The sequence below is a fragment of the Periplaneta americana genome, chromosome 4 (genome assembly GCF_040183065.1).
Source record: "Periplaneta americana isolate PAMFEO1 chromosome 4, P.americana_PAMFEO1_priV1, whole genome shotgun sequence".
Classification (NCBI taxonomy): Eukaryota; Metazoa; Arthropoda; class Insecta; order Blattodea; family Blattidae; genus Periplaneta; species Periplaneta americana.
Genome location: NC_091120.1, coordinates 25143111 through 25167627, shown reverse-complemented (window position 1 = coordinate 25167627; position 24517 = coordinate 25143111). Strand labels below are relative to the sequence as shown.

The window sequence follows — 24517 nt, the reverse complement described above, 5'->3', positions numbered from 1 at the left end:
TTTCGGCTACAGATTTATTATTAATATAGATACGTACATACTTGGTTTATATTCCTTATAATGTTTTTATTTCTGGCGATTATGTTTATAATGCACGCTTATCAATATGAAAATAAAGGACCAATCAGCATGGACTCTTCACGCGTCATCAGCCAACTAGCTATTTGATTGGCTAATGAAAAACGAGATAACCTATTGAGTGTTTAGAAGGCTTGGGTTATGTTGATATACTGGTTGTCATGGTAACAAATTAGCCATGGCTGGTATGATACGGCAGTATATGTCAATGCCGCGGAGGAAAACGCCTTCGTTTTGAAACTCATTGTGGTCGTGCATGCGGCCAGGAGTGTTTCCCAAAGGCGCGAACCCCAAGGCTGTAATTCCTGCCTGTGAATAAAACAGACAACAACACGACGGTAAATTTCAAATTACATGGACATAACGTCATGTAAAATATTCTGCACTTCATTCCCAAGCACTTTTACATATCGTGACCATTTCTTTACGTGGACTTGCTCGTTACTGGAGAATATATTGAACTTACAACGTAATTAATATTCCTTGAGATATAGAAGCACATGGAATTTTACTGTATTGTTCGCTGTTATTCCCGGCGTGACTCCTCCTCTTTGCTTACGTCTTAGAAAATGAAGGCTCTATAAAGTCTAGGTAGGTAGTATCGTTCGCCATTTTTGTTCTTTCGTTGCCGAACTACCAGATAAGGAATCTATTTGCCACACCGTTAAACATTATCATGTCGTAGCTCCTGTGATAATAATTCAAACGCACTTTAATCACAGTCTACTATATACAGTCACGAAGCTTGAGTTTTGAGAGTGCTAGAAACAATAGACTGTGACGGTACTATTTTGCATTGCCTGTAATGAGGCGATATTAGCGATCCTAGTGGTGAGCAACTATCTAATGTTTGCATATTTACTACGTATTGAGCTTCGCGACTGTATATACTAGACTGTGCTGTAATTCAGCAAATAATTGAGCGGCAAATAACGTCTTCGTGTGCTTTCTGCGAACGCCAACGAAAGCGCCAAACTGGCGGGCGATTATATTAAGTATTTATCGAGCCTTAAGAAATTAATAACGTCTTCATCAGCGGATCACAAGACGCACACGTTTAAATGTAGCCGACCTACAACGTGATTACCTGCCGGAAATTAGAGCGACGGGACTATAACGTATTCATTGATTTCCAATGCTATTTTAATATTGCCATTCGGCTTCTAATTTGATCCGGGCTTTATGGATAGGGCCTACTACATTCACAACACACAAAAATGTAAGACATCATTATTTCTTCAAAGTAGTTCTCAAAATTATCGATACACTTCTGTCAATGGCCAGGGAGCTTCTTTGTTCTTCATAGAAAAAATCTTTGATTGGTTGCCGCACTTATTTCATCATCACATCATCCATTGAAATGTTCTGAATCCTGAACTTTTCTTCAGCAGTCCAAAGAGGTGACGGTCGCATGGGGATAAATTAGGGTGATATGGATATCGTGAAAGTATTTCCCAGACATATTCAGTAAATGTATCTTGTGCGATTTCTGTGCATTGAAGACGGGCGTTGTCATGAGGGAGGATGATGCCTTTAGACAATTTTCCACGTGTTCTGAACCTTATGACTTCTTTCAATTTTCATTTCAAAATACAGAGTCAGCCAGGACTTGACCAGCGTCACCGGAAAGTCGTATGCGTAGTAACTGCTGCGCTATCGCAGTGATCAGACCTCTTGCTCGCGTACGTAAACACGTTCACACAGTGCTATACAGGGTGTAGCTATACAGGGTGTTTCATAATTTATATTAAAATATCTAGGGGTTGTTTTTTATTTTAGTAGGTTATTTTACGACGCTTTATCAACATCTTAGGTTATTTAGCGTCTGAATGAGATGAAGGTGATAATGCCGGATTTAATTATTAAGTTCTAGTTATAACTATCTATCTACATGAATAATCTGCAATTAAAGAGAACTTACTCTTCTCAGATAGCGGGTATCTCCAGCAGCTGGACAAATAACAGGCTTTACATTTAGGCCCCTGCAACAAAAATTAAAAATATTTGTGACAACATTATGAAAAAAACCTATTGTAGAGTTGTTCAAATGTTATGGTAAGTAATCCCATCTCTCAGACTTCCCAACACTGAGAACCATTTTTAATGTCATCTACTATGCATACTACAGGTTATATTATTCTTGCTACAGGTATAGCCAGAAATAAATAATGTGCCCAATATCTTTCAAAATGAGTGCTTTGAAACAGACAGAGCAAACGAGCAGCTTCCACATTTCTGTATTAGTAACTCAGGACGTAAAAATATGGACCGATGATGGGCTTATAATAACATGAAAGTTTTTTTTAGTCGCCCTGAGTGGCACAGTTGGTATAGCGCTGGCCTTCTGTGTCCGAGGTTGCGGGTTCGATCCCGGCTCAAGTCGATGGCATTTAAGTGTGTTTAAATGCTACAGGCTTACGTCACTAGATTTAGTGGCATGTAGAAGAACTCCTGCGGGACAAAATTCCGGCACACCAGCGACGCTGATATAACCTCGGCAGTTGCGAGCGTCGTTAAATAAACCATAATTTAATTTATTTTAAAAGTTTTTATGAACATTTAAACACTTAATTATTTTGCGCTGAATAAAACGAACATAATTAAATTATTTTATTTTTACATTAATATAAGCCACCGGCGTAGCTCAGTCAGCTAAGGCGCTTGCCTGCCGATCCGAGTTGCGTTCGGGCGCGGGTTCGATTCCCGCTTGGACTCATTACCTGATTGGGTTTTTCCGAGGTTTTCCCCAACCATAAGGCAAATGTCAGGTAATCTATGACGAATCCTCGGTCCCATATCGCCAAATATCATCTCACTATCACAATCCCATCGACGCTAAATAACCTCGTAGTTGATACAGCGTCGTTAAATAATCATGTAAAATAAAATAATTTTACATTAATACCAAATTTCACATTATTATGTTCTACATTCTACTCTACACCCTATACCACAGGACCGTACTAATTTAAAGTTAGGACTTCTGATCATTAGAAAGGTTGAGAAACACTGGTTTAAGCTACAAATGACCTTTTCTCATCCGCCTGATCTTCTTGATTGCATTCGTATGTGCCACGAACCTTATTAGTACGATTGAGGTGCTATAAGCAAGATACAGTATTATAAGTTGTTCTTACAAAGCGTCACATTCCGTCTTGAGGGCGGTCCACCACGGGTTGCGTTCGTTGAGCAGTGTGGGCTCTGTGCGGGGCTCCTTCTGCCGGAACTCGTAAAATGTGCCGGGCCCTGCTTCCTGACACCAGCCCTGCAGCATGGACTCCATCTCCTCGTGGTCCTGGGTTACAGACACTCGGATGTCGAAAGAGATCGCAAGGTGATCCGGTATGTTACCTAGCGAGCCACAGCCTCCCTGCAGAGAGAATTGAAAAATTGTTATGTAAATGCTTGTCCCATTTTAAATGTTGTTGTTGTTGTTTTCTAATGCCAGGCGTTTGACAATAAAGTCATTTGACCTCTTGCACGCCAATATTTTTCAAAGATATTATCATGGCCAGCCACTGAAGCACAGATTTTGAGGTGTTCCGAATCCATTTCTTGGTTTGAGTTGCACAATGGGCAGTTAGGGGACTGATATATTCCAATTCTATGCAGGTGTTTGGCCAAACAATCATGGCCTGTTGCCAATCTAAATGCAGCTACAGGCGATTTTCGTGGTAAATCGGGAATTAACTGTGGATTTTGATGCAGAGAGTTCCATTTTTTCCCTTGAGATTGTGTTATCAAATTTTGTTTGTTGAAGTCTAAGTATGTAGATTTAATAAATCTTTTCACAGAGTAATACGTAGATTTAGTAACAGGTCTGTAAGTAGCAGTGCTGCCCTTCTTTGCTAATGCATCCGCATTCTCGTTTCCCAGGATTCCACAATGGGATGGTATCCATTGTAATACAATTCTTTTATTGAGTGATATTAATTGAGAGAACATTTTAGTTCAAATGTTGGTCAATAATAATGCCTAAATATTTAACTTGTGGGGATATACTCAAAGCGTTACATGAGCAAGTAGGTAGATTACAATCATGTATTGTTATATTTCTATAATTATTTACTTTTGGTTTAAGGCCGTGTAAATTGCTTTAACCCTTAACTTGGCAAAACTTCATTTCTCACACTAGTTTATTAAACCGTGTCGGACTGTAAAGAAAACAACTATTGCATTGTTTATATTTTATATGTTGTGCAATATTATAGTATTGTGAAATTTTAATTTTCCTACCAATTTTTTTCTATTGTTCTATTAACCTAGCATATAGCCTATTAACCTGTTGTATCCTATAGGATAAATTGCCAGTTTACGTGGCTAACGAGAAAGAGAGGCTTCGGCACGAATTGAAGTCACTTGATTATCATGGTCTAATCATGGCCCTCTTGAAAATCGCCTAATATAAATACATGTTCAAAGTTCTAAAAAACAAAGGAATTGCTATATTAAACTCATGTTAAACATGCATTTACAAATAAACTTGTTCAATGTTGGCCATGTTTTGACTAAAAATGTGACGTCGCGCTGTAGTTTGTCTTTCTCGTTAGCCACGGACAATTCAAGGGTTAACTCATAACTAAATGTAAAACAAAGTGTGCTATTTTAGGACATTAATAAACAGTGGCAAAACTCTTGGGAGGGTTTTGAGACTTAGCCTACCTAAAAATGTGTCATCATACCTACTACTTGCTTGTCAAGAATGTTAAATAAAAAGTTTCCATTTTGTTGTTTAACACTTATTACTTCTCACTTATCGGAAATTGTCGATATGATAAACGAAGACTGGGAAGTGAAGTTTCTTGTGCGACATAGCCTACCTGGGGCCTATTCCACAAAGGTATAGTGTTGTACATTACAAATTACTGATGAAAGATGTTGTAAAGTATGGAGTTGTATCTTTCTGTTCCACGAAACAATTAAAGTGTGTTGTGTTTTACCAATGAATCGCTACTAGTCATATCAATAAACATACTACGTCATAACAAGAAGCAGCTGGTTATCTTCGTATTTCATTCATCGAATTAGGTTATGTTTGTCTCTTTAGTCGTAATGTGTTTTAAGGTAGGTTATACAGCAAAGATTTGTAGATTCTATGAATTTCGTAACCCTGCAATGGTAGTATTTACTTTAGTTTACTTGTTTAATAATGAAAAATTTACTTCCTTATTATATTCATGTTCTTCCATGATTCCCGCATAATGCTCCTTGATAGTTTCCCATATTAGCCAACAGATGCCACTAATAACGATCTTCACCTCCAAACTTATTTGTTACGAAATTACAAACACTGCATAATTATCGAAATGGTGTCGAAGGAGATGAAATTGTTTCTTTTGATGAAAATAAAAGCAAGAAAATATATTCAATAGGATATATTTATCAAAATATATCGTAATATCACAGTCTAGTATATACGGTCACGAAGCTTGAGTTTATGAGGATACTAGAAACAATAGACTGTGCAGGTACTATTTCGTATTGTCTGTAATGAGGCGATAGTTGCGATCCTAGTGGTTAGCAACTATCAATGGATGCATATTTACTATGTATTGAGCTTCGTGACTGTATATATTAGACTGTGGTAATATTATAAAATAAATATATTTAAATCGCATGAATACGTGTATGTATTAGTTTCTTTTCATTGGTAGAGAATACTTGACAATTCACAAGTTACAAATACTAGTACTTTCGTAGAACACAATCATGAAACTTCATTGGTAATTTGTAAGTATGGAGTGATAAATTACTACTGTAGAAAAGTCTTTTTTGGAACAGAAACTCTAGTATTTTTACTACTTTCTAGAGAATTTACTTGTAATGTACAAAACCATACCTTTGTGGAATAGGGCCCTGGTAGGACTATTTTCACACATATTTCTAGGAAACATGAAATTGAAATTACTTAAGTTAGTACCGGTTTTATTTTTAAAGCAAGTTTCATACCAACCTTCATCACAGTCAGATTCAGCGTAGTAACGTCTCCTGTGGTGAGTGATGCGTCAGACTCGAGCTTCTCTTTCTGTGTCTGGCGGTACTCCATGGCTCTGTTCAGCACGATGCGCAACTTTTCTGCAGCCGTTCCAGACGGAATCAATTCGGACGAGCCGGCTGCCCCATTCACATGGTACGTCAACTCTGTTAACATAAACAGCAAGTAAATATTCTGAAGCATCCTGCGTGTTCGAGATAGAGACACTTCAGAATACTTGTCCATAAAATTCATGGGAAACGGCGTGTGGAACGTTAGGCTCGAATAGGATAGGCTGCAACAATTTTATCTAAAAATCCTAAATGTACGCAACACGAGAAACTCTCGAGCGATGATATTGCCTAAAACTAGGTGCATGGAAGAACGTATGTTTCAGCCTACGCTAAATGAATCTAAAAATCTGAGGTCTGGTAATAATAAATTAATAAATAATAAACTAAATTGATTTATTCTGAATTTAATGTATTTAATATTGAACAAATTTATAAATTTACTCTTAAAATTTTATCATAAAAATCGTAATAAGTTTATATTACAGGCACATAACCATGACACAAGACGAAATAATAATTCAACATTAGTAGAACCTAAATGTTTCATATCTGCTGGTCTAAAGCACAGCATTAATTTTGGCCCTCTTTAGCTAAATTACACCCAGAACTTCTAAAATGTAACCCACTAACATATAACAAGAAAATTAGAAACGTGTTAATGTCTTCAATTTGATTAAATAAAGTTAATATAGCCTATGTATATGAATTAATCAGCCTATAACATATTTATATTCTATAATTTTGGAATATATATTTTTTCATAAATTGTCCTACGTTATTCACGTACGAATTATTCTTCTATAAGTTAATATTATATTATATAATTTCACTGCAACTGTAATTTTAATTTTAGTTCCTATTTTATTTTAATTTATTTATTTCTCTTATATTAATATATTATATTATATAATATCACTGTAGCTGTAATTTTAGTTTTAGTTCCCATTTCATTTTACTTTGTATATTCTCTTATAGGTCTATTAATAATATATCTGAACTGCGACCGAACACGAGTACTGCTCATTCGGTCCTCAAATTTTGTTAATATTACTGTATTCTCTTTTTTATGTTGATTGTATTATTTTATTTCTCTATTGTTGTAATTATATTCTGTTCTCTGTATAAATAAATAAATAAATAAATAAATAAATAAATAAATAAATAAATAAATAAGTAAATGAGTAAGTAAATAAGTAAGTAAGTAAATAAATAAATAAATAAATAAATAAATAAATAAATAAATAAATAAATAAGTAAATAAATGAGTAAGTAAATAAATAAGTAAATAAATAAGTAAGTAAATAAGTAAGTAAATAAATAAGTAAATAAATAAATAAGTAAATAAATAAATAAATAAGTAAAAAATAAATAAATAATAAATAAATAAAATAAATAAATAAATAAAATACAAGTGTCCATATTTTTTCTGCGTTTAATTTCCTCCCGAGTCTAAAATCTTATTTCTATTTATTTAAAAAGGAAAACAACAAAAAATTGGCACTAATACAAAGACGTTTTCACGCAATGATTGGCAATCCTCGGGGTTCTATGGATACCCTGTTAGTTATTAATAGGATATTTGACGACGATGTATCAACTGCGACATTATTTGACATCGATAGAATTGGTGAGAGGGAAACAATATTTTGGTAACTAAATATTGGTAGATTTATATTTGACAACATACGCCAAATGCTGCGTTCTCCGTATACAATGTAAATGACGTCATCGGGATGTGGCAGGCCCTCGTCAAAAGCGAAACCAACGTTAAGTGCTTGGAATTCTTGAGAGTGCACAAATTGTTCCATTCCGTACACACCTCCAGTCTCTTCGTCTGAAAGTGCAACAAAAATACTAATCAGTCAGAATCACCACTCATTTGATGTGTTCGATACATGCACTTCATTGTGAGATAAACAGATTCCTTACCTTTCTGATAATTAATTCGACGGAAACAAGCTTTATTGCTTCGTCAGTAGCCTACTTGTGTTATATTGACATCATCTCCCTCATACTTAACAGAAAGAGATCAATAATACTATAGTAATAGGTATTCCGTCATAAACTTATCTGAACGAGACTGAAATTAAATCACTCATACAAATTGTGTTTTAGTTTTATTAGAATAGAAAAAAGCATTGAGCATATTGGGGCTATTCCATCAAATGACCAGTTGCCATAGAAACGCCTGCCTACCACACAGCTTCTACAATGGAGAGCGAGCATTTCAATCTTGGTGCTCTTTAAATCAGAAAGGGAAAGGCGTCATCCTCTATAAGGAGTTCACTCCCGCCAATAAATGGATCCGACAACCTGATCGCCTCACTAGCAGTGAATGGAGACTAGCTCTTAAAATGACAGCTAATGTTTGTCCACTGCGTGCTATACCAGGAAGGTCCCGAGACTGAAACCACTGTCGTCGTTGCGTCAGTGAGATTGAAACTCTTGGCCACGTTTTGGGTGCCTGTCCTTTCAGCGAGACACTGCGGAACTCTAGACATCACAGAATCAGGTCCATGACTGCCGAAGCCTTGAGGAAGAAAGGTCTTACTGTACACGAAGAAGTCCATGGCATCTCTCAAGAGGGATCCTGTCAGGGATTTGACATGCTTGCCATTCCACCAGACTCTACATCTGCCTACATTATCGACCCGACTATCAGATTCGAACAACAGTCCGCTGAAGTCCACGCAGAAAAATGCAGGATTTATGAGCCCACAGTTCCATTCTATTTGGAGAAATATCACCTTACCTCCATTGAAGTAGTTGGGCTAATGGTTGGCTCTAGGGGCACAATACCTCGCCTCTTTGTCACTTTCTGCAAGAAGTTCCAGCTGAACAACGACTTCATTCGTGATGTTTCCCTTAAGCTATCAGAGGATCACTTGTCATTTTAAAATACCACCTGTACTTTGTTTCCGAAAGAGGAAGAACTTTTGTTTGAACGTCTAATCCATTTCTCTTTTGTGGTATGTTTTTGTTTTCACTGCGTGTGTTATGCTTTGTCCAATGAGGCAGTCCCGTTAATGGGAAAGCTGAAAGAGTGTCTTTCTTCTCTCTATGAAAGGCCCATGAAACCAATGCTTTCTTCTTAACGTAGAATCATCTATAGTGCGCCTACATAGCTCAGATGGTAAGAGTCCTCAGCATGCTAAGTTGAGGGCCCTGAGTTCGATTCCCGGTGCCGGAACGAATTTTTCTCCATTAATACGTGATAATAATAACCTAACCAAGCTTCAAGACTTTGGACCCGATACAATAAGTTTACTGTGCAGGCACTATAGGTTGTTGACTCGCTGCAGGTAGATAGAGATGTGTTGAGGTAACAACGTTGCTATTTAGAGTAGAGTACGGTAGTATGGGGAAACACACATTTGTACATTCTGAAAGTAAATATACATTACACAATGATAATGTCAAAACAATGTGAAAAGCATTTATTCTCCTGTCTTTTATAAGCATTTGTGTTTAATTATACACAGTGTTAATGGTGGAAATAAGCATGTAGCAATTTTAATTTTTTCATTTATTCTATTGGTCGTCTTTAGGAAGTGCAGTTACAGTACCGAATTGCAATGTACCTACTACAAGATACATTCTCAGTGTTTCAAACGTAAATCTTTTTCGATTATCTGCCGAAGTTTGCACTGTAGAAAGCTGCGCTCTACGTCGCATGACGTGATAGGAGCAAAACAAAAAAACCTAACATCATTGCAGTCTCTAAGAGACAGTCCTTTATTCTCGGGTGACTCTATGTCCACTAATTTGCTGTTTATGTTACACAATGTTCCATATCCATTATTTTTACATAAAATTGATTTCCACTTCTGTTTTAGACGTTCAGTAACCAGTGTACTTGGTGTCTCATTAAATCTCTGCATCATTTTCTAAATAAATTTGAGGACTTCCGGCATCTCTTGCTCTGACTTTTCTAACCGTGTAATAGTTTCAGACACAGTTTGGAAATAGGTTTGTACGAAAACCAAATGATTCGTCAGAACCTTCAAATCCAGAGCGTTTTCCTTTGCGTGTTTGTTGGCATTTATTCTGCAGTACCCCCAACACTGTACGCTTTACCACTATACTCAGCACGCCGTTATGCGGATATCCCAATGAACTGCTCTATCGGGTCCGAAGTCTCGAAGCCTGATAATACTTATAAGAAATGATTTATCCCTTTGCAGTTTTTAAATAAAAAATATACTGTTTTCTTGCATAAGAAATACAAAGATTAACACGTGTCGTCATTTCTTGTCATTAGGAAGCCTGCAACCCTACTGGAGTGACTAAGAGACGAGACTCTGCTGTTCAGACCGAGTGTGTGTGAATTCGTATGTGAACGGTGTCGCCAAACTACGCACACTTTCAGCCTAATTTTCTAATTAACCAAGAACTTAATTACAAAATGCATAATAGGCCAATTATATTTTAATGTATTCTATTACTACTTTCAATCTGCACTGTTATATTACTTTCCACTCTGTATAACAGGCTATAATTGGTTCGTACCAGGCATGTATGTGATGTGAACGTTTCGCAGCAGTCTAATTCCAGCAGCTTTCAGTCGCCGAATGGCCTCCAAATACTGAATCCCAACGCCTTTACAATCCTGCGCACCTCGTGCGAAGATGTTGCCTTTCTCGTCTTTTTCCGCCCCAAACGGCGGATGAGTCCAGCATTCCTGAAAGAACAGTAATTCAGCATTTAAAGAAACTTGAATGGTGCACTACTATCACGATTTGGTTTTACCGTTCATTTACTGCAGCCGTGGCGAAAATGTGACTCGCGAGCACATTGTGGCTCACAATGATAGCTATGCATTTCTCTTGCTTCCTACATCCCCCAACCCCCACCCTCTCACTCACAGGAGTCTAACTCCGTTCCATTTGTATTTGTCTCTGACCTGCGAGTGGCGTATCGTCGCAATGTCTCTCTCGAAACCATGTACCTCTACAAAACAAAAGTTTCAAGTAGGACGGGAGGACGCATTTTTTGCTGCCAATATGGTGAGAATATTAAATGTGTGATTTGTTCACAAGTATTACGAGGAAAACGGTTGTATAACAAAACGGCATTATGCTACATGTTACTCATGAAACATTAAAATTTTAAGTATTATTATTATTATCATTATCATTATCATCATCTCTGTACGTCGATCCTTTTTCAGCAGATGTACGAATAATGCGGTTAGATCTTCAATTTAAACTCACAGATTGACAATATGATGTTAAATGAAAGCTAGATGTAAGGACTTGACAAATGTTGAACTTTTCAAATCTTTGCCAAAAAAATATCCGAAGCTTCGTTCTTTCGCTTGCTCTGTTGAAACCATGTTCGCTACAACTTACGTTTGTGAAAAATTATTTTCAACAATTAAAATAGTAAAAACCAAATTTAGATCACGACTGACAGACAAATACCTTCGTGATCAACTACGACTGGCAGTAAGTGACATATTCCTGATTTTGAAACTCTGTCGCACAGACATTCTGAAGACAGTTAATTTTAGGTTGTGATAATGTGTCCTATGTTTTCTTGTTCATTCCTTTCTTCGTTACACGTACTAAACATTAGTTTGTAACCTTATACTCTATAATATTATATTTAAGTGCTTGGCTTAAGGAAAATGAAAATCCGTTAATAAGTCAGACAGTTGCTTCACTTCCCCTTCGGGTGTCCGTTTCCCTCCATAGGTGCTATGCACGTTGCAGGTTACACAGTGGCTCGGCGCACGATCACATTTTCGCCACGGCTGATTAACTGTAATGCAAGGTATGTGTAGCTATAAGTCTACGTCATCTCCAAGAATAGTACGAACTTCAATTTGCCATTTAAATGAAGAATGTCTGTGCTCCTCCGCTACCAAACTTTACCCGGCCGGCAATGCATGACTGCAGCGCAGCTAAAATACCCTACCGTAGATTCATTCAATCACAGTCTAATATATACAGTCGCGAAGCTTGGGGTGATTTTTTGCATTTCTCGCTATAGTTGCTAGCCGCTTGGAGAGCTGTGTGTACTAGGAACAATAGACTGTGTCACTGGCATCGTGATCTAATACAGGCCGTAAGGCAGACCATGTGACTCGCTTAACCCGATCACGAAGGGCGGCGTTTCAACCATATAAATTAATTGGAATGCATAAAAAGTAACATATATTTCTCTAAAATGTAGTGTAATTACATTAATAAAATTTAAAACAATGATTAGGAGACACTTCAGACATAATTCCTTGCGAGTTAAGGTGTAATATTATTTTTGGTGTGAAAATTACGTTGTTCGTATGTGTAATAGACCTACCTGCCTTTATTTCGATTAAATATTGCGAAATTATTGTACATTCATTTATGCACGACTCAATAATTTTCAGTTGCACCGCACGAATATTTAGTTATGTTGAAATTATAGGTTATGTTTACTGTCCCAGTTGCCCCTTTCTGTCTAATTTTAGTGGTCTCCAATGCCCTGCCATTCATATGGGAATATTATAATATTATAAGTTATGTTTACTATATCTTATATTCCTAAATTCGCAATTATACATTATAATTAAGCATAATGTCATGTATGATACTCCGCACATTCAATTTGTGTTGAATTATTGTATTTATCTACTACCTGAGAGATGAAGTAACAATCGTACGTACACTAATTTCATAAGAGTGGTATGATAAATTTTCTGTCTTTATCAAGGAAGGTAGATGTGCTATATTAAAATCACAATATAAATTCTTTTTTATTAAACCTCAAAATAGCTTCCATTCTAAACTTAAAATGTTGATGCGAAAAGATTATGTTAACATGTAAAATTCACTTCACATTAAAATAACACAGTTTCGTAATTATTTCTGCAACATATTATGCAACAAGAAGTAAAGGGAACTTATGGACACATTATACTAAATAAAACTTAGCTATGACACGCGATAAAGTTATAATATAATAATTCACTGAGCTCCATACACTGAAATAGAAAACCCGAACATATATTACGGCCTGGTCTAGATCGAAAAGGCATTGACTGTGCCGTATTTCGCATTGTTGTGAAAAGTTGTGTAAACTGTGAAATGTTCGTTATCGTTTGTAATAACTGTAAATGGCTAAAATACAATAATTTGAGTAACAATATGGAACAAGGAGACGTTTGTTGCACTATAAATTCTAAGAAAAAGAGTCAGAGTTATCCTTCCGAAAGATGAAAATAATATATAAACCTTATGTACGTCTTATTTCAATAGTGGAAGGAAGGTGTTAATTTTTCAAAAGAACACGATATAAGAAGTACAATACATTTTATCGTCTGCTAGGGAGAGTCTGTGATGAGGCGAGAGTAGCGATCCTGGTGGCTAGCAACTATCTATGGATGCATATTTCAACTGTCTATGTTTGCATATTTAGTAAGTACTAGACGTACCCGTGCGCTCCGCTGCACCGTTAGAAATAAATATAAAGTAATTACATAATTAAAATAGGACATTTGATCCAGAGAATATTCGTGTTTGATAGAAGGTTAAATCGTTTAATATGTTAATTTAAATTATATTTAAATAATTAAAATGGAATCATTTTGGTCCAGAGAGCACTCATTTGATGCAATGACAATTCCTTTAACATGTTTCTTAATTTTTATTACATGCAACCATAGTTCAATGAACATTGACATCATTTACATTTAATGTGTATACTTTATTTTACTTGTTATATGTTTCCATTGAATTATGGTAATAACTTAATTTTAACTCTTGTTTTCTACGTATTCAGTAAATGGCGCTTGGCCCACTATGGTTCTGAACCCTTCAAATAACTTAAATAATTTATATTATATTATATTATATTATATTATATTATATTATATTATATTATATTATATTATATTATATTATATTGTATTATATTATATTATATTATACTATATAAAAAGTGTGTTGATAACGGATGTACCCCGATAAGTAAGTTTTCAATTTGTTATGGGGGCTCTTGAATCTCAGGAGGAACAAATTTTATTTTACAACAGGGCAACATAATTTGCTTGGCTCATTACCCAAATTTTTTGCATTGCATTTAATGCATATGTATTTTAACTCGATTCAAGTGAGCATAGTTAAAATTTGGATTATAAAATAATGAAATGCTAAGCTAACATATTATTACTGCATACTAAATCAATACACTCTCGGTGTTCGTTAATTCTCTGAGATAAACATTATTTTAAGAAATACAGGAAACGACTACACAGAATAGCCTATCAAGTTTTCTGCGCATAAGAAGCTATTTTAATCTTACCTGTCCTCAATTCACTCAGAAGTTACTGTAATAACATTATAGCATTATGTCCATACAGAGAAACTACAGTTTCCAATGGTGAAAAAATAATTAATTATACAAATCTGTTAATTTAGCTTCCGATATTGCTTCATACAAACACAGAAACATTTTCTGTAGGATATGATTCATAGCTTTCGATTGTTGTTGACCAAGGCCCCTTATAGACAAAGTCATTTGTTTATTTTATTACACGGCCTTAGATGGCAGTTATTTTAATTTTAAAACTCATTTATCTCATTAAATATTAGTCCTATCAAAATTTTTCAAAGAATGAAACTTATTGGAAATGAGTTTTAAAGACATGTTTGTTATGTAACATTTTTCATAAAAATCAATAATAAGCGAGATATTTCGATTTATTTAATTCAGGCCCCCTTATAACCCCCCTTTTAAATAATGTATTTTGAATGCCATATAGCCTATAATCTAAGATACAACGAACTTAATTTATATTCCAATTTTCATCAAAATCCGTTCAGCCATTATCGCGTGGAAAGGTAACAAACATACAGACAGACATACATATAAACAAACAAAAATTTCAAAAAGGCGATTTTCGGTTTCAGGGTGGTTAATTATATATGTTAGGACCAATTATTTTTGGAAAATCGAAAATTACCAGAAAAATTTCGGCTACAGATTTATTATTAGTATAGATTGAGCTTCGCAACTGTAGGCCTATATACTAAACTGTGATTCAACTTTATGCACAGCAGTCTACTTCAGTTCGCCTTATTCCTTTGAATATTTTCTAGGTCCCATCAATGGAACGGCAACAAACGGAGCGAGACAAATGACCTATCTTCGTGGACCTCACATAAATTGCTGATTAATTTTTTGATAGGCTATCTTTACTGTGTTAACTTTTGAAAATTACCTGGCTGACTAATTTAGTGTCCCACTGACTTTAATTTGGGTGCTATGCATAGATATTTCGCTAGCCCGCGCTACGAGCGTGGTTACTTGTACAGTATTCATATCATATCATATCATATCATATCATATCATATCATATCATATCATATCATATCATATCATATCATATATCATATCACATATCACATATCATATCATATCATATATCATATCATTTTTTAATTTTATTTTAGTTGGTTATTTTACGACGCTTTATCAACATCTTAGGTTATTTAGCGTCTGAATGAGATGAAGGTGATAATGCCGGTGAAATGAGTCCGGGATCCAACACTGAAAATTACCCAGCATTTGCTCATATTGGGTTGAGGGAAAACCCCGGAAAAAACCTCAACCAGGTAACTTGTCCCGACCGGGAATCGAACCCGGGCCACCTGGTTTCGCGGCTAGACGCGCTAACCGTTACTCCACAGGTGTGGATCATATCATATCATATCATATCATATCATATCATATCATATCATATCATATCATATCATATCATATCATATCATATCACATCATATCACATCACATCACATCATATCATATATCATATCATATTATATCGCTAACACTGATTTATGAATACGAAAAACGTTAGTTCGCTGATCATCCACCGGAAGCCCGCGCTAAGAATGTCTATGAATATAAGGATTCGTCACCGAACGAAAGAAAATCTTATTTTTGGTTTATTTTATTGCAATTCAGGATTAGCTTTATATTACTTAAAAATTATACAAAATAAACTGCAAACATTTGTTAATAGATGTTTACGAAGAATTTTAAAAATTAGATGGCCAGATATAATCACGAACTCAGAACTATAGAAGATAACAAATCAGAAAGAAATCACAAAAGAAATCAAAAGACGAAAGTGGAATTGGATAGGGCACACAATCAGGAAAGAAGATGGAGCAGTAGAAAGAATGGCTTTGGATTGGAACCCCCAGGGTAGTAGAACAAGAGGAAGGCCAAAAAATACATGGAAGAGAACAGTTTTGGAGGAAATTGCTAGGGAAGGGAAAACATGGAGCGAAGTGAAGAAGTTGGCTACAAATTGGGTCCGATGGAGGCACTTTGTAAATGCCCTATGCTCCTCATGAGGAGATACAGGAGTTGATTGATCGATTTATGTTACTAACAAAAGACTGTCGAGCTGTGGGAAGATCGAAACTACTTTGCAAAGATCAAGATCATCTTGTGGCGTATAGGAACAGTTCCAATGATCACGGAGTTAATCTCTTTGAAGACTGCGTTCAGTAGTAGAGTAACAGTTTGCTTTTGATACAAAGAATTTCTGCAGAAATTTTTTAGTTAGCAACTTACTTCGAAAACTGGTACGACATCCATGTGAGAGTTGAGTATGATGGAGGGCAGTGTAGGATCATTTCCTAGCCAAGTAATAATGACGATTGGTTTTTCGGCTTCTAATTCGACAATCTTCAGAGGCAGATCCAAATCCCCGGCCTGTCGTTTCAGGAAGTTGACACATTCATCTGTAAAATAACGTTTAACATGCCTTTAGTTTTAGTAGCTTCATGTTACAAAGAATCTTCGTGTAATTTAGAAGGTTAATACAAGATTGACATTACTCGAACACATGTGTATGAGCTATTCCATCTCAAATCGACCGAAATATAGAGAAAACTAACCTTACAATTTCTAAATATAATGAAACTTTTTTTGTACGTAGAGAACTGTGATACAATGCTTTGTGCAAAGTTTGAGACATCAGAACTTCATAGTGTTTAAATTAACAATATTTATTTAAATTTATCGTATTTTCATAAAATTAGCAACTTTAAACTGTTGTAGCTCCGAAACCCTTTCATCCAATGATCAAAATCATGGTTCATTTTGATGGTGAGAAATTAAAGTTTATATTGACATATAAACAGATTTTCTTACTTTTTATGGAAATTGAGAAATTTAGATTTTTCCTCATTAAGACGACTTTGGTTAGGAAAAAATATTTTAAAAATATATAGTTAGATTCCGCATTGAAAGTACAAATAAACACATATTTTTTACTCATGGTATGTTGATAAGAAAGTATTGAAACTATCAAATAAAGAAAATAAATAGTACGCACATGAACTAACCAGCTGACTGTGAGACTGGAGCTTAACCGAGACAAGCAAGGCCAGGAGACAAACACGTGAAGTGTCGTCTAGCAGTCATGGCTGTGCTAGCTTTATCTCAGGTTTTCATAAACACAGGAGTAAAATGACGCCTAACGCTCGCTTATCTTCAGCTCTCGGCCAGTGCGTGGGGTACTGCGCCGTTCAAGCCTAGGCGTGTGAAAATAATCTATTTAATACCCTCGAAACTTATTGCCGAACCACTAAGCAAACAATGCCGAACCCTTCTTAATAATACAAGGTTTTTTCTCAATAATTTTTTACATTTTTACAAATGGCCAAAAAGCCTAAAAGTAAGTAAAATCAGATTATCTGTCTATCTGTGTACAATAAAAATAAGGATTACTTCTTAACATAACCAACCAAATGTCAGCTTCAAAATGAGCTCTCGTTCAATGTTCTGCAGTAAATGGTTCCAGAGTTCTGAGCGCTGAAAGAGGCTTGTCTTTATAAAATACGCTAAATTTGTCGCTCAATAATACGAAAACCATTTGACTTTCGATAGTATATTTTTGAAAATCCACTCCCATCAGCACCTTGTATAAGTAGAGAAAAAATTAGAGTATAAAAAATGCGAGGTTTTTTACTGATCGATTTCATATGGAATAGCCCGTATGTATGTACGTGTGTGTGTATGTATACAGAGTGTTTCCGGGCTGGTGTTACAAACTTTCAGGGATGATGGCGAAGAGCATATGCATCAATTTGAGATAAGGAACCATAGTCCGGAAATACCGAGTCGAAAGTTATAAGCAAATATAGTTGTGTGGAAATAAAATTGTAATTTGGCACCACTTGCGCTCTTTCCCTTAACCTTTGGAACAGTCGTGGAAAAATGGTATGGGCGGATGTCTCCTACGTGGGTACTTGTACCGATACAATCTGTGAGCTTGTCTACTGTTCCCATAGGCTCGACTGTATTCGAAAATCATGTCTGCATATTCCGCTCTCGTGTACTCCTCCATTTCACTAGGACTGATCGACTGGATACTGCAACTTGTACACATACACTGCTGTCTACAGAATTGCATATCAGGATCTCCATGTCCGTTACACATTATGCAATCTGCATTGCTTTAGTGTAGATTCCTGTCCCCATCCCTCAGACAGCGCACTGAATGGAATACTGTAGGTAGACAACGTAAACAACGTCAGATGAATACAGTATGTGTAAGATGTACAGATAAATACACATAAATAAGGTGTACAGAGGAATAAAATTATTTAATTTCCACACAACTATTTTTGCTTATAACTTTCGACTCAGTCAACTCCGGACCAGGTTTCGTTATCTTAAATTGATACATGTGCCCTTCCTCATCATCCCTGAAAGTTAGTAACACCAGCTCGGAAACACCCTGTGTATATATATATATATATATATATATATATATATATAATTTTAAAGGTACAACTTATTGCATTTTGTAATTCATCATTTACAGAATAAACTGTAATTATAAATTATAATTAACAATAAAATGTAACCGTATAATTTGATAGGGCATGTTTTTTTATGGAGAACAAATACGTATAATTAAACATTCTACATTCACTTTTGTGAAATGTTAAAGGTTTTTGAAGTTTTTTGAATCCACATGTTCACGTCTTTTGTATATACAATTTCCATGAGAAACTACATCGTTCATAAATTCTGCCATTTTTCAGACAATGTTAAAATGAACACAAATCAACAAATACTTAGAACTAAGCCTGCTACAAACCATACCGTCGGTATCCTGATAAAAGTGACCAAGTCACATTGAAGGCTTCCAAGCATTATGAAATTTTAAGACATAATTTTATGTAAAAAAACCAATAATATAGCACATTTATCTTCAAAACAACTTATTACTAACATTTAAAGATGGATCATTAAACCTTTAAATGCCTTTTCCCAACAATTTTGCATTTTTGACTTGATCACTTTTACCAAGAAGCCGACGGTACCCAAAATAAAACGGGAGCGAACTTATAAAAATGAGAATATACTAGCTTTTATTCTTACCAAACATGAGTATATATTCCGTGCAAGATGGACAATTTAGCATATTCTACTATGCTTCCGTGAGTATGTAATCATAAATGAGTTGCTACTCAAATCTTTTTATTCTTACTAACAAGAGCATTTGCTAAAAAGGTCTAGTAGGCCCTATATACTACTTATATACTCATTTTTATTCTTACCAATCATTGACCTTTTGAACTGTAATGGGAGAATGCGGTTATGTTTTTCATTTCATTAATAGCTCTAACCAGTGGATTGTGTTCTTTTATTGGTGAAGAGAATTTAAACAATCTATACTAATAATAAATCTGTAGCCGAAATTTTTCTGGTAATTTTCGATTTTCCAAAAATAATTGGTCCTAACATACATAATTAACCACCCTGAAACCGAAAATCGCTTTTTTGAAATTTTTGTTTGTATGTCTGTCTGTCTGTCTGTCTGTCTGTATATTTGTTACCTTTTCACGCGATAATGGCTGAACGGATTTCGATGAAAATTGGAATATAAATTAAGTTCGTTGTAGCTTAGATTTTAGGTCATATGGCATTCAAAATACATTATTTAAAATGGGGGTTATAAGAGGGCCTGAATTAAATAAATCGAAATATCTCGGTTATTATTGATTTTTGTGAAATATGTTACATAACAAAAGTTTCTTTAAACATAATTTGCGATAAGTTGTATTCCTTGAAAAATTTTGATAGGACTGATATTTAATGAGATAAATGAGTTTTAAAATTAAAATAAGTGCCATCTAAGGCCGTGTAATGAATTAAGAAACAAATGACTTCGTCTATAAGGGGCCTTGGACAGCAACAATCGAAAGCTATGAAAGATAGCCTACAGAGAATGTTTCTGTGTTTGTATGAAGTAATATCGGAAGCTAAATTAACCGATTTGTATAATTATTTCACCATTGGAAAGTGTAGTTTCTCTAGATGGACATAATGCTATAATGTTATTACAGTAACTTCTGATATAATATAATATAATATAATATAATATAATATAATATAATATAATATAATATAATATAATATATGTAATGTAATATTATATAATATAATTTAAATTATTTGAAGGGTTCACAACCATAGTGGGCCAAGCGCCATTTACTAAATACGTAGAAAACAAGGGTTAAAATTAAGTTATTACCATAATTCAATGGAAACCTATAACAAGTAAAATAAAATATACACATTAAATCTAAATGATGTCAATCTTCATTAAACTATGGTTGCATGTAATAAAAATTAAGAAACATGTTAAAGGAATTGTCATTGCACTAAATGAGTGTCTCTGGACCAAAATGATCGCATTTTAATTATTTGGATGCAATTTAAATTAAGTAACATATTAAACGATTTATCCTTCTATCAAACACGAATGTTCCCTGGACCAAACGTCCTATTTTAATTATGTAATTACTTTATATTTATTTCTAACGGGTGCAGCGGAGCGCACGGGTATGGCTAGTAATCAAATAAATTTAAATCTTAAAAACCTATCATTGCTAGAAATTACGTGACTCAATAGTTACAATTAGCCTTATATGTCTATGAATTCTGGATCTTGATCAAAATGGAGAAGGGAAGAAATGAAGCAATACAAATGAGATTATACGACATGCTACAAAGGTACGAAGAAAGTAACATACCTGTAATATTTAAATTAACAGATAAAATAAGAATATACAGGAATAAATGGAAACTACATATAAAAAGAAACGGTCAAACAGATTTAGCTATTTGTAACGACCCCAACGCGTAGGAGCCCCTTCTCAGCTTAAGGCTGGTTAACAATAAATCGGGAACGGAAACGACAAGGAGAACGAGAACGGAAATAATGTTAAAATAAATGTATTTAAATGTGAACATTCACAATGGTTAATTGTGAATGCTCACATTTAAACACATTTATTTTAACAATATTTCCGTTCTCGTTCTCCTTGTCGTTTTCGTTCCCGGTTAATCTCTGTTCACGTGAGACTGAGCCAATATTCGAAACGTTGTGTTGCAAGAAATTCGATCTACATTCAACTTTCTCGTTATCCTTGTTTTCTTTCTGTCAGCAAGAGAAAACAAACTAGAAAGCTGTGCCTGCAAAGATGTTGCGCAGAATAATCAATATTCTCAGTGCGGAAGAAATCCGTGGCGGGTAATTTTATGGAATAGTTCTAGCACAACTCCAGGAAAACTGTTTGTGCCGTTCGATATCCTTTGAGTGGTGAAAATAGTTCATAAAGGTGGGCGTGCTACAGTTTCTAACATGCTACACGTCGCACGACTTCAGAGAGCGCATAAAACATTCAGTGCGTTAAGCTTATTGAGGGAAACCGACAGATGAATGTGCCTATAAATTGACCAAACATTTTTTTGCATCAAAAACGCATGGTAAATTGACTGCAATGGTTCTTCTTACGGAAATGTTGTTTACTTCAATATACTTTAATCGCAACAATGTCTTGTATTGAAGTGAAAAAAAAAAACATGAATGATATGATCAAAGGGCCGTGGATCAGGTTTTTGTACAGTTGGCCATGATTTCTCGTGACGCACTGGCACGGTTTTAGAATTCCTCAATTTTGGGTATACTTTTCTCAGAAGTTATAAAAGATACAAGTGTAGAAAAAATAGGGCATATGTAACACATCTTTATGTATACAACCAGTTAAATAAATTTAAAATTCTACTGAGCGGTTGGTAAAAAAAATTCATTGATAACATTTCTGGCATTAAGAATGACTGCAAATTGTTTTTTATTTTTGCTGAAGATAGAAATAGACTTAATTTTTTAACCTATTGTGTAAAATGCCATCACATTGATATTGTGCATTAAGTTCAGCCATCTGGGTACAATACTTTCTGAGAAAAGTGCACCAATGTCTCCAAAAATAAGTGCAGTCAAATTTGGTCAAAGTTTCCATATCTTGCAATGTTTAAATTCCTCAATTTTTCTTTTTAGGTGCACTTTTCTCAGAAGTAATAAAAGATTTTATTTTTTGGGGGGCTATTTTACGACGCTGTATCAACATCTCGGTTATTTAGCGTCTGAATGAAATGAAGACGATAATGCCGGTGACATGAGTTCGCGGTCCAGCACCGAAAGTTACCCAGCATTTGCTCTATTGGGTTGAGGGAAAACCCCGGAAAAACCTCAACCAGATAACTTGCCCCGACAGGGATTCGAACCCGGGCCACCTGGTTTCGCGGCCAGACGCGCTGACAGTTACTCCACAGGTGCGGACAGTAATAAAAGATACAAATGTATTAAAAATAGGGCATATGTAACATACCTTTACGTATACAACCGGCTAAATAAATTTAAAATTCCACTGAGCGATTGGCAAGAAAAAAATTTTCATTGATAACATTTTTTGCATTAAAAATTACAATATTTTTGCTCAAGATAAAGATAAAAGCTGAAAATTAGAAGAAATAAAAGCATATTATTATTTTACATGTATTAAACTACCGAAAAACGATAAAAACTCAAATTTAATTTTTTGTCAAAATTCGGTGTACAGACTCCCTTTAAACTATGTACTTTCAGTAACAACCTGCATTTCCGTTCCGACGAAATGATCTTGTATTAGTGTTTACAACTAAAATCTGAGCTCAGCTGGGCTGAAGATTAGTATCATTAAGTGCCTGATTTCAGATTAACTATTTATTCATAAAACTGGCCGTAAGTCTACATAGAATTGTGAATAAATATTATTTTAATTCATGAGGAAATGATGTTCGGGTCGATTATGAACCACATACAGTACGTATAGGTATAATGACCCTCATGATAAATCTGTGGCCGGGAGGAAAAAGGTCTTAAGTAAAAATTTTATACTTTTCAGGAGAGCAGTAGGAAGATTGAAATTGGTGTCAATTATAGAGTTTTTTAATTAAGGGTTTTTTCCTGGATATTATTTGTTTATATTTCTTCTAAAATAGGTAATGTTGCTCATTTAACAATTTTCTTGATTATTTTCAAAAATAGCCGCACTTAGCCCTTTTAAGAATAGAAGCCAAACTGAGTAGAAGGGACTATTTAAACATAAGACCTTTTTCATGTCAAAATAAATGAGAAATGTAAATTATTAGGAATGCAAAATGGGTCTTAAACAATTATAAAACTGTTTACCCTGGTTCTTAAAGTTTTAAAAGGAAAGGGCATCAGTATGTGATAAAATGGCTAAAATACAAGTTAGACCTTTTTAATAGGGAAGCACGGAAAGTAAATATGTGATGGTTTGTAAGGCATGAAGTATTAAATATTCTTAAGCCCTTTATTCTGTGTGTGTGCTCGATTCAAAAAGTACTTAGGACATTTGGTAACACTCTATAAATCCAGTCAGGAGTCTTGTTTGACTTTAGCCTTTTTACCAGATTGTAGAGATCTGTTTCCGCTTTCAGAATATATAAAAATCAGATTTTCACAAAATATTGACTTAAGACCTTTTTCCTCCCTGCCACAGAATTAAAACTGCGAGCACAATCGATGCTTAAGAGTATTGGGTTATCTGGCTTACCATAATTCACGTTGGGATGCACACTAGGTATGCGGAGGTATTCTCTGAAATTGTCCACAGCCTTCTCGTCCAGTTCATGCTTCAAGACTCGATCGCGTGTCATGACGCTGTCCCGAAACACTGATAAGCACTGAACTGTGTTTGAGCACGAAGTTTTACTGCAGCCGAATTCATGCGTGCTTGCGCACAGCCTGGATCCTAGACTGCTTACTGGTTCAAGGACAGACAGTCTGGGAAATGTTTATTAGTTACATTATCAGATTTTTATCATAAGCCTGACACAATACAGACGAAATGTTTAGTGATAAAATTAATAAGGTGTAGGGTCCATATTTTGTCTCTTTTTTATCTGTTTATTTGTATAGCGGAATTTTGTGCACATAATGTTTGAACTGTTAACTAAAAGTTGTTTAAATATTCTGTAAAATATATTTTATTTACTCTGCAGTAAAAATAATATAATCAATCACAAT

The 24517-nt window shown here is 34.9% G+C and overlaps 1 protein-coding gene across 1 annotated transcript; it reads right to left on the bottom strand.

Moving 5' to 3' along the window:
* On the bottom strand, nt 1-24266 carry LOC138697631 (aminoacylase-1A-like). Its single transcript, XM_069823044.1, has 8 exons — nt 24045-24266; nt 16696-16865; nt 10636-10807; nt 7814-7960; nt 6032-6219; nt 3216-3448; nt 2000-2060; nt 1-387 (listed from the first exon to the last, which is right to left on the bottom strand). Exons 1-8 carry the CDS (start codon nt 24145-24147, stop codon nt 238-240), a joined length of 1224 nt encoding a protein of 407 aa, XP_069679145.1. The 5' UTR covers nt 24148-24266; the 3' UTR covers nt 1-237.
* Nucleotides 24267-24517: the final 251 nt, after the last annotated feature.

Excerpts from the sequence above, each read along its gene's own strand:
- LOC138697631 (XM_069823044.1), bottom strand. The coding sequence starts at position 24,147 with ATGACACGCGATCGAGTCTTGAAGCATGAACTGGACGAGAAGGCTGTG. Across the intron at positions 7,961-10,635 it reads TCACATCACATACATGCCTG|ACGAAGAGACTGGAGGTGTG; the intron begins GTACGAACCAAT and ends TTGCACTTTCAG. Across the intron at positions 2,061-3,215 it reads AAGACGGAATGTGACGCTTT|GGGCCTAAATGTAAAGCCTG; the intron begins GTAAGAACAACT and ends TTTTTGTTGCAG.